Source organism: Quercus suber, unplaced genomic scaffold (assembly GCF_002906115.3).
Source record: "Quercus suber isolate HL8 unplaced genomic scaffold, Cork oak 2.0 scaffold_632, whole genome shotgun sequence".
Lineage (NCBI taxonomy): Eukaryota > Viridiplantae > Streptophyta > Magnoliopsida > Fagales > Fagaceae > Quercus > Quercus suber.
The window spans coordinates 299,205-310,154 of NW_027070074.1; the positions used below are offsets into that span (position 1 = coordinate 299,205).

General features: G+C 38.8%; 2 protein-coding genes across 2 annotated transcripts; one reads left to right on the forward strand and one right to left on the reverse strand.

Moving 5' to 3' along the window:
* Window positions 1–3,593: 3,593 nt before the first annotated feature.
* Window positions 3,594–7,585, forward strand: LOC111998838 (protein OSB2, chloroplastic). Its single transcript, XM_024030942.2, has 5 exons — window positions 3,594–4,169; window positions 6,432–6,570; window positions 6,677–6,761; window positions 6,842–6,945; window positions 7,230–7,585. The coding sequence occupies exons 1-5, from the start codon at window positions 3,784–3,786 to the stop codon at window positions 7,416–7,418; spliced, it is 903 nt and encodes a 300-aa protein (XP_023886710.1). The 5' UTR covers window positions 3,594–3,783; the 3' UTR covers window positions 7,419–7,585.
* A 462-nt stretch (window positions 7,586–8,047) lies between these two features.
* LOC111998849 (probable carbohydrate esterase At4g34215) lies at window positions 8,048–10,554 on the reverse strand. The gene is made up of 2 exons (XM_024030959.2): window positions 9,667–10,554; window positions 8,048–8,507 (listed from the first exon to the last, which is right to left on the reverse strand). Exons 1-2 carry the CDS (start codon window positions 10,270–10,272, stop codon window positions 8,193–8,195), a joined length of 921 nt encoding a protein of 306 aa, XP_023886727.1. The 5' UTR covers window positions 10,273–10,554; the 3' UTR covers window positions 8,048–8,192.
* Window positions 10,555–10,950: the final 396 nt, after the last annotated feature.

The window sequence follows — 10,950 nt, forward strand, 5'->3', positions numbered from 1 at the left end:
CCCCTACTGGCCCTCAAGCAGGTCCAGCAAGTTGGTGGTGGGCTTCCTTTTGTAACCCATTGTCGGCCGAGGAGGGGCTTCTAAAGCAAGGAGGTCTGCTTCGCTCAAATTGGGATCACCCAAGTCCCTGGGAGGATCCTCGGGCTGATCAGGCTGAGTGAAAACGTCAAACGCGTCCCCTTCCCCCTCTGAAACTCCCTCGGCGAACAGCTGGGAAGAGGAGGGGACGGCTAATGTGACAGCTTCCTGGTCGAATGGCTCCTTGGGGAACGAAAATCCGTCATCGGTCACAGTAATCCTCTGAAGCCGAGGATCGTTGGCGAGGATGACGTGCTTCGGAACCGGGAACGATTTCTGGGTAGGTGTATAACCCAAAATTATGTGGGCAGCCATAACCTGGTTGTCGTCCTCGTTTATATACACCGGCGCCCTCAGCATCTTTTGCAAATCTTCCCGGTTAACCAGGTGGAAGTGACGCTAAAAAGCGTGCGGGTCTGTAAACAGAAAGCACCACCGCGTTAGTAAAAAGGAAAGAAAAAAGACGAGTACTTGAAACCCTATCTGTCTCCCACTGCCCCACCTGGTATTCCCTCTGTTGTTGGGCAGTGAAAGCCATCGTGCCACTCCCCTGACACAATGAGGAAGTCCTCGTAGAACCCCTTGCTGGACTCAGGGAGGCACTGAATGAGCCGCACCCTGTTATCTCTCGTCTTCAGGTAGTAGGACTTGCCCTTAAGAAGCTGAAGGTTGTAACACCAGTTCACGTCGTGATGGGTCAACCTCAGCCCCATCTTCTCGTTCAGGGCGTCCACACAACCCAGAATCCTAAAGACGTTTATCCCACACTGGGTGGGGGCCAACCGGAAGTGCATGAGGTAATCTCTCATCACCGGCCCCATAGGAATCGTCATCCCCCCTTCAAGGAAGGCGACTATGGGAATCACCACCTCGCCCTCCCGCCTGTGTATGCGCCACTCCCCGTCCTTACAATGTCTTAGATTTACATTGCCGAAAATTTTGTAGTCGGTGATGAATTTCTCCATCGCCTCCTCAGTATCGACGTATTTCTTAAACCTACCCATCCCAGTATACGCCTAAAAGAACTAAGAAAGAACAGGCGAAGTAGAAAAAAGGGTAAAGAGAAAGAGAGGCCAAAGAGAGACAGAGAGTGTGGCTGAACTCAGGAGGGGCGCACGAATGTTCTTGATTACAAATGAGGAACTAGAAGATGCGGTTCGTACGAGTATTTATACCCCAAATCGAGGAACCATGCGGGTTTTCCCGCTCATAAATGCAAGACGAATCTCCACCGTTGGATGGGTAACGCCTCATTGGACGTGGGAGGCACAGAGCCGCCTGAATTTAATGATGGACACGTTACGTGCTCCGAAACGTCAGCGACGTGCCCTTGGCAGGTGAATGGGCCCCAACACTAACGAAGGGTGGGGGGGTGAGGCCGAGGATGTCAAAATCCTTCTCCCCGCCCGAGGATGCGTGCAGCAAGATTTTGAGGGGCTATTGTGGGGCCAGAAAATCAAGTAGCAAAGGCCCACTTCAACCCAGGCCCAAATGGCCCACGCTGAGGACGCACAACGGGTCCGAGGGTGACCCTATCCTCGGTCGTCTGAGACCTCGGTACGGAGAAGGGCAAGCTTTGGGCGAACCGTCACCTCGGCATTGAATACGTTCACCTAACCCTTCTGGCCGCATTAATGGGGATGTAACCCCTTGTCAGGGCGACATCGATCAGGGTGAACCACTCGAGCACGGATACGACCCTTGATGAGATAGGCGGTCAGGAGGAAGGCCAATAGATGATCAACAGGAGGAAGAAGATGAGGATATATAAGAAATGTGAGCAAAATGTAGGAGAGGTCTTTTTTTCGGAGAGGGAGAAAAGCCTCCTTGGCCATGGGCCGAGGAGCATCCCCTAGTTGTAAACTGTTCTAAGTATTTTTTCAATAAAAGAGAAAGGAGTTCATGCTTCGTGAACGCCGGCTAGCGCCTAAACTTTCGATCCACTCTCTACAAATTCATTGTTCTGGATTCGTTGGGCCTTTAACCCATATCCTTTGGGCTAAGGCTACAAAAACCGACCCTACAGTAGCATATATCTTAGTTAGAGAAAAAATATTTTACAAATTAGTTTGGAGAAAGATTGATGATTTAATTTACTTTCAATCATATAACTTATTTAATAATTTTATCGCTTATTTAGATTGATGCTATAATTGTTGCAAATTTTATCACATACATAAGGATTTGAAACTTATGGTGTAGGAGCTCAAAAATAGCCCCCAGGCCCACTTAGAACAGTGGTACTAGGTACTTCTAGCCCAACACAATTAATTATAAGAGAATGGGCTTATTTAGTCAACTATAATGCTCTATATGATCCAGGTATAGAATTAATGAAGTCAAGACTCGTAACACGATGGAGAGAAACACAAAACAAGTATAAAAACATTCCTCAAGCTTGTTTGACGATGCAATGTTCATATATTAGTTGCTCAAATCTTGGTACAAGTTGATACTCTCTTCCCTCTCATTCAAGTTCTATTATTCCAACCTCTTTCTTGGAGGGATTCCCTTCTTTTATATAGTCCCTCCTAATGCATCTGAGCCCTCCACTTGTACGTCTCTAGGTAACAATTGGGATGCTTATCCCCTTAGAACTTCCTCATTAATGCAGCCAGCTAAGTTGATGCAGTGCATTAAATGTGGAGGTGGTGACTATCTTCCCTAGATATTTCCTCTCTTCCTTACTTGCACGTCTCTGATGCCTTCCACGGTGTTCTATCTTTTGGTGTAGGTGGTCAAATGAGGCAATCTCGAGGTTTATTTGTTCCTCGGGCTCCTTAGATGATTGGTTTGTCCATTTTCCATCCTCAGACCTTTGTTCACATGTCAGGTCTGGATTAGTGTGGTCTCTTTGTCTTCCCTCCTCAGACTTTAGTCCACCTGTTGAGTTCGAATTGGTGCACAAATGGGCCTTTGCCCATCCTTAGACTGGGCCTATGGGCTTTAGGTTGTGTTCGAATCCTTTCCTCCCACACATGGCATTGCTCTAGGATAATTTTTATTTACCATTAGGTTAGTTAGTTGTACTAAGTTTTTTTTTTTTTTGGAGAAGATGTTAGCTTTATTAAGTAGAATCCACTACAAATTTTATTATACATTCCTTACAGACATGCAAACTTTAAAATAAAAATTACTTCGATTAATAAAATCTATTATCTATAGAATAAAGGATTTGAGCTAGAATCTTGCCTATACCAAAACTAATTAACCATCAAAATGGTACATATGTTTTGTAAATCGTCATTTTTTCTCAAACACCAATAAGAATCAACTCTAATATAGAAGAGCATGTGATAAACTGAACACTTTTACACTGAACATTTAATATGCACATTTTTGAAGTTGAGAGAATACTTGGATTCCTTGACCTAACATCATATGTTTTTTGGTTGAGAATTAACATGTTCCCATTTATTTCTAATATATATATATATATATATATCTTTCATTAAAAATAAATGTAAATGGCGATGTGTATAAATCGAGTTCTTAATTCTTATTGGATGGGGGTAATTGTTAACACCAATGGATAGAGTTGAGCTCACAAAAGAAGCCCTCAGATTTGAGGCAGCTTGGCGCGCAGACACAGACAAGAAGACTCTCACAGTCAGTGAGAATAGGCAGCAGCCATAGCCCCATTTAGCCTTATAAGAACAATTGCCACAGCCAACACTTACAAAGATAAGATATTACCAAATCAAAATGGTATTGAACCAAACACTACCAACACCACCAACAACAACAACAGCCCACTTTCTCTGCAAAAGCAAAACCCCACTCACAAATCTCCAAATCCCCTCTCTATCTCTATCTCTATCCCCATCATCATCATCAATATCATTCAACAATCGGTGTTTAAAGCCGCTAAGGTTGAAATGCTCGGTGGATTATAATTACAATTACAATCAGACCCAGGTGGAGTACCCTAGGCCCACTGAGATTCCCTGGACCAAGGAGCACAGTAACTCGGTGCACCTCATCGGCATCGTGGGCACCCCTGTCGAAATCAAACACCTGCCCTCTGGCAATGGCAAAGCTCTCGCTTGGACCCGCCTCGCCGTTAAGAAATCCTCGACCCTCACCTCCTGGTAACTTTTTCATCCCTTCTTTTTGTTGTTGGGCATTTGTTACTTTTTAATAGTTTTTATGACATTTGGTTTGATAGTGCAACTGGGCTTTAGTGGGAAATAGCATTAAAGTTGGGTGCTTTTGTGTATGCCTGTACATTATCAACTTATTTTGGCTGCTTGGTTTAGAAACCGAGTTGTTATTGTATATTTTGTGACTTTTTTGTTTGATAATACAATTGGGGTTTAGTGTGAATTGAATAATACAATTGTGATTGGTTTAGTTTGAGACATTCTAGACTCAAAATTTGGGTGCTTTTGAATTGGTGTGATTTTTGTTGTGTGTTTTGCTGTAGTTATGGACTCTGAATTGTAGTTGTTATTGGTGGTTTATGGGTTTCTTGACAAGGTGGATTTTTAGTTGGCATTCTATGAAAAAATTCAAACTTTATAGTTTTGGACACAAGGAAAGAGAAAGATAGGGTTTTCAATTGAGTATTGAGGGGTTATAAACTAGGTAATTGAACGAAGGAGAAGGGAATGGAAAAAAAGTGGGATCCCAGATTTGCTTTTTGGCTGGTGGAATTGGTTGGGGAAGTACTTGTCTCAGATTTGGAATTTAGTTTCATTGTGCATCCTTTGGTGTATTTGGAAGGAACAGAATCGGCAGACTTTTGAGGATTTGGATAGTTCCGGTGATCAGATGCTTGCTTCTTTTAGTGAGACTCTTTTTGATTGGTCTTGGGCATGGAGACTCACGACTAGTGATTCTCTTCCTTCTTTTCTTAACTCTCTTTCTCTTTGTAATTAATCTGTTGATTGGTTTTCTTTTTTGTTTTTTCTCTATTTTCTCATTCTTGTATTTTCTGGGTTTGCTCTATGTTCTTCATGCATAAGTAACCTTTCATATATATAACATTCTTACTTGTCAAAAAAAAAAAAAAAAAAGTGGGAAATTTGGATGATAAGAAATTTTTTTTGCTTGGTAAGTAACATAGCACCTGATGTATTTTGTACCCATAACCACAGGGAGAAGATGTGCCATTTGAACTACAGCTTTGTGGTCTCTTCTTCTCTGTATGTGTGGGGTTTGTTGGGTGTTGCTTAAGACTGTTGTGGAGTTATTCTTTAGTTGGAGGAATGGCTCTATATGGTATGGAATATGGCCCCCCCTATGCCTAATGTAGACACTTTGGAGGGGGAGGAATAATAGAACCTTTAACGGGATGCAGTGCAGTTTTTAATTATTGAGTTGAACTCTTTGTTTGTGAGATCTCTGTTGGAGTGATCACATTGCACGGGTGTCGCTGATAGATGTTCACTAGTAGATTTCACAGAATCTCTTTCCCTATATACATAAAAGTCTCTTCATTTTTTCAGTAAAATGAAGAGACTTTTATGTATGTAGTGAAAGAGATAAATAATTGCTGTCTGTATTTGGCACTTTCATATGATATTGTCATCCTATATTTGCAGTTATCTTGTACTGAGGAATTCTAGACAGTTGAAGTTGATAACTGAGTGCTTTGTTAGTGTTATTAAGCACGACAAAGATGGTGAGCATATTTAAGAATTTTGTCATTATTTTGGATTGATAATGCATATGTAAGAATTATGGTGAGACAGTGGATCATATTCTTTTACCTTGCTATGTGGCTAGAGAATTGTGCTTGCTATCCTTTGGCTGATGCCTCATTTTGTGATAGAAGTGTTTGCTTGTTGGAAAAAGAGACTTAGTCATCATGAGAAAGGATAGATTTTGGGAGCAATTCCAACCATACCAGTGGGTGGACAATTTGGAGGGAGAGGAACAATCATTCTTTCAGGGATATAGAGCTCAATGGGCACTCTTTTAAAAGTAATTTCTTATGTTTCTTTTTGACTAGCTGCACAATTTAAGATGTACACATTCTGATTCTTTTTTGGATTTCATTGCTCTTGTGAATTTGTAATTGTAACTTGATTAGAGGATGCATTATAATCATCCTGTGTATTAATTTTTTTTATATCTAATAAATTTTTTTATTGCTGATTTCCAAAAAAAACTTCCTGATTTTAAAGAGAAATATAGACCAGCAAGGCAGCAACTCAAGTCAGAAAAGGACTTTGTTATACATCTTTGTCATTTGTGTGTGTGTTTGGCTAGCATATATACTTCTTTTAAGTTAATATCCTTTTCATCTGGTTAAGATGTAGCAGAATTCATCCACACATGTATACCATATCAGTGGCTCAGTGCTTATAGCATTCATCTTTCTTGAAAATGACATTAATGTTATTCAGGATCAGTTTAACATTCTGGGATGAGCTGGCACATATTGCTTTTCAGCATGTAGAGAAAGGCCAACAGATATATGTCTCTGGCCGGTTGGTCTCAGATACAGTTGAAAGTGAAGATGGAAAACAGCAGACCTACTACAAGGTTAATTATTTATTTAGTTTTTCTTATTTATATTAATCAAACTTGATCTCATGTTTTACAGATGGTTTGTCCCAAGCCGATTATGATTGTTTATGATCTTTTGCAGGTAGTTGTTCAGCAACTTAATTTTGTTGAAAGGAGCATCTCACCCTTGCCCTTGTATGATCGTGATTCTAATTCCATGATGGCAGGCAAGACACATTCTAAAATTGAGAAGAGTTTTCTTTTGTGTTTGAGTGTTCCTGATATTTGTTATCTATATTTTTTGCAGGTAAAAAGCTTGGAAATAATGCTGCAAGTAATATGTCCATAGAAGAATTATGGCAAGCCTTCTTTGCTAATCCTGTGGATTGGTGGGATAATAGGAAGAACAAGGTGTGCAATTATGAAACTTAACTGACTTCATTGAAATGTCATGTTAATGTTGTTCCTTCTACCAAATAATAATGATATAGTTCTTTCTACTAAATAATAATAACAGGAAAAAAGAAAATAGAGGAACCTGAACTTTTAGTATCATCCAACTAATTTCTTGTTCATTCTCAAAAAAAAAAAATAAAAAAAAATAAAAAAAATAACTAATTTCTTGTTCATGCTTGCTGCAAAAGCATATGATGAAGCCTTAAATGTCAGTGTGTTTTTGCTTTCATAAATTACAGAAGAACCCAAAGTATCCAGATTTTAAGCACAAAGATACTGGAGAAGCTCTATGGGTCGAAGGCAGGTACAATCCACCATGGGTGAAGTCCCAACTAGCAATACTGGATACAAGAATGGGGTCTCTTTATGATCAGGATGCTAGGTTGGACGCAAATTTAGTGCCCGGTGATAAATTTTTGCCTTTCTAAGTGCTCATTATGTTGAACTTTAAGTAACGGTGCACTATATATTAGTCACTATATATTCATTTGGCTTCAAGGTTATCTGGAACTTGAGCAACTATTGTTGGGTATATAATAGGAAATTTTGTCTTGAGATCTTAATCATTCTTATAAAGATTATGATTTATTCATCAGTCTAGAATGCTCTATCATATGGTTCTGGCCATTATAACTTGGGCCCAAATCCAGTCAGCCTAAACTTGACGTAACTTTTTGTTTTTTTTTTTTTTGCCTAAATTGGTGGATTCTTATTTCCTGGTTTCAGTCCACTAATATTTGTAACAACTTGGAACTTGTGATATATCTAGGGCCTTGGATATACATATACCATGCATCTGTCACATTTGATTATCTTTAGGACAAGACACTTTAAGAACATAAAAAATGGTATAGCGGGTCTGATATGATATGTCAATCAAATGCATGCACTTGAAGTTTTGTCATGTTGTTATTGATGTACTAATATGTCAATCATTAGTAAGATCTCAATCGATTGTTTTCAATCATCTTATTTTCATTTCTAGATTTATCACCATAATAATGAAATTGAAAATCCCCATTCAAGTAGATACTTTCACTTGAATAACATCAACACATTTCAAGGGAGAAGAGTCTTTGAGCACAACTGATATTGTAACCACAATAAAAATGTACAATCTTTTTCCCTTCTCATATTTCATAAAGATCTATATCACAATTTAGTATTTTTTTTTTTCCATATTTGCGAAAGCTATCTGATTGTTAGACAATATTAGTTAGGATCATTCTGATACATAGTAATAATGGAGCTATCCAAATGTTAACAACAAAATTAGAAGAATTCCTAGGTGCACTACTGCCAATAGGACTCACAATAGGACCACTGGGTAGAAATTTAAGGAATGTATCAGCGAACATCTTCCCAAGTTGAACCTGCGCTGCGGTGGTTAGATGCAGGCTATCCGGTTCAAGTGGTAGACCCTTGGCATCAATGGTACGCAGGTTCATTAGGTCAATTCCCATCTGAGCTTCTCTAACAATCTCTATAAAAGGTCCTGAACCTGATGCTAGAGCCACCTACCAAGAAACAACCTACCAACATTATTGAAGAAAGTTGAAAATGAAAGTCTAACTTATTAATTATTAATATTTCTAGTGATTGTTGTTGTCATGACTTGTTTGAAAATCAAATTAGCGTGAGTTTGGATTGTACGTTTTGCCCCATCCGCGCTGTCTATGTATTTTAGTGGATCCCATGAGTATTGTTCACTTTTTCACCAAACTCAGCAAAATACAGATTTCTAGATAAATTTAGGTCTCATAGCATTATTGACACCTTTAAAAATTATCTTGTTACAGTGTTTTCAGTAATAAGTTTTCAGTTTTCAATCCAAACACACCCTTAGTGTGCGTTTGTGTAGCGGCTGCGTTGCATTTGCGTGCATTGCTTTTTTTTTTTTTGCTGGTCCCATAGCACTATTCATGGACCAGCCAAGTGATGAAAAATGCATGAATAGTAATTTTCAGCAATAAAAAATATTTTACTACAGTATTTTCAGTAATAAGTTTTCAATTTTCAGCAAAATAAGAGATATATAAACACAACCTTAGTATTATAATACAAGTGACATTAGTGATTCAAGCCTATGGAAAAGTGATATTGTTTTATTTGGAAATAATAATAAATAAAATTGACTTTAAGTCATTCATTATTTATGAAACAGATGTACTGACTGCTTGTTGGTTGTTACCCCAAAGTCTAAACTTCTAGCCTTCACCATATGCATTTTCTGCACCATCTATTATTTCTCCCATGCTTTAAAATATACATAAAGTGGTGTATATTAAAAAAAAAAATTATTTATGCTACATCAGGGTTAGGCCATCTAGCTTGTAATACAAAACTCAATCCATTGCGTAGATTCTTGGAAACCACAGTAGGCCATTTTACAATATTATCAATTATTTATCAGTAAACCAAACCTCGTTGGCAGATCATACAAAACTAGGTTCAGTTTCTCTGAAATTGTCAATGTACGAGGATTGGTAGTAATTCTATGCATAAATTAATCTATAAAATAACTAATGTACTAAACTAGAAGAAACCCCAACCAATTGGACGAAAATAAAATCAAAGTTTGGAACAAAAAAAGATAGAAACTTGATCAAAAGAGAAGAAACAGTGTACATGTATATTGAAAACTAATACTAAATCTAAGTGAAATCGTGTACATACCTGGATTATAGGGAGCATAGGAGACTGCAAATCATCTCGGACGTCCAAGAAAAACTTCTGCAATTTTGCTTTATAGGATTTGGCATCTTCTTGACTCTCTGTATCAGCTTCTCCTTGATACCATAGAAGCGCCTGGATTGTCCCACCATTTTGCACAGAAGCTTGAGCCCTCTTCATCATCTGTTTGTAAAGGAAAGTCCCTTTTTCCCACAGACTTATCTTAGTCCCTCCTACGGCACAAGGGACCAGATCAATGATCCCAAAATTGGGATCTTCACCCAACACATAGTTAGCAAAAGCCATGCCTGGTCCAATCCCATTAATCTTGTTGAAATCAATATCCGAATGGAGAGGCTCATGGGCTAAAACCCACGTCAGGTTTGCACTGAGTTTGAGAGTGGAGGGGTTAGGAGAGCACTGGGGTGGGACAATGCCATCCCATGTGGCTGTGCCGGTAATGGTGTTGTTAACCACGCCTCCACGTCCGGCCATGTTGCTTTGTCCTGCTAAGATGAATATGTTTTTGCTTTGTTGTTGGAGTTGTTGGGGTCTCACTGACCAGGATTGAGTCACAATGAGGAGTAAGAAGAAACAAGGAAGAACCATCCCTTTGCTCTCTCACTTTACGGCTCAATGTGGCAAACAATGTGAGTGTCCTCTCTGAAAGTAAGATGCTTGCTTCTTATGGGTCTGTTGAAAAAGAATTTGGGTGCAATACAGAGTGTGAATCAATTACATATCGGTCTTTTCACTATTTTTGACTTGTAAAGAAATGCCACGTCAGTATCACTGAACAATAAATAAAAAGGGAAAGAAAAAATATATTCAATAATTGGTAAAGTTTCTTGTTTGTTGAGCATATGAGCTATATTGTTGAAGCAATTTTGTCTAACTTGGGTGGACTGTGGATAGGGCTATATATAGAGACTGTGTTGAAGCAATTTTCTCTGTATGCATGTATGCAACATTAGGCCTTCCAAGTTCCACCTCCCTTTTTATAGAGACTACTGTGTTCTTTGTATCTTTTTATTGAGACTCTGTTCTATGCATCAGAACGTAGTCTTCAATCCATTCAAAGTATACTACACTTCAATTAATCAATTCAAAATTTCAATGTCTTCAATCCATTCAAAGTCTACTTCTCTTCAATTCAAAATTTTAAACTCTTCAAGCCAATGTAAAGTAGGTTTTGTGAGAAAGTTGTTCAATTAGACCATTATAACGCTTAGCCTTCCCAAAGGGTAGAGATAACGCTAGGCCTTCAAAAGGGCATTGACCAAACAT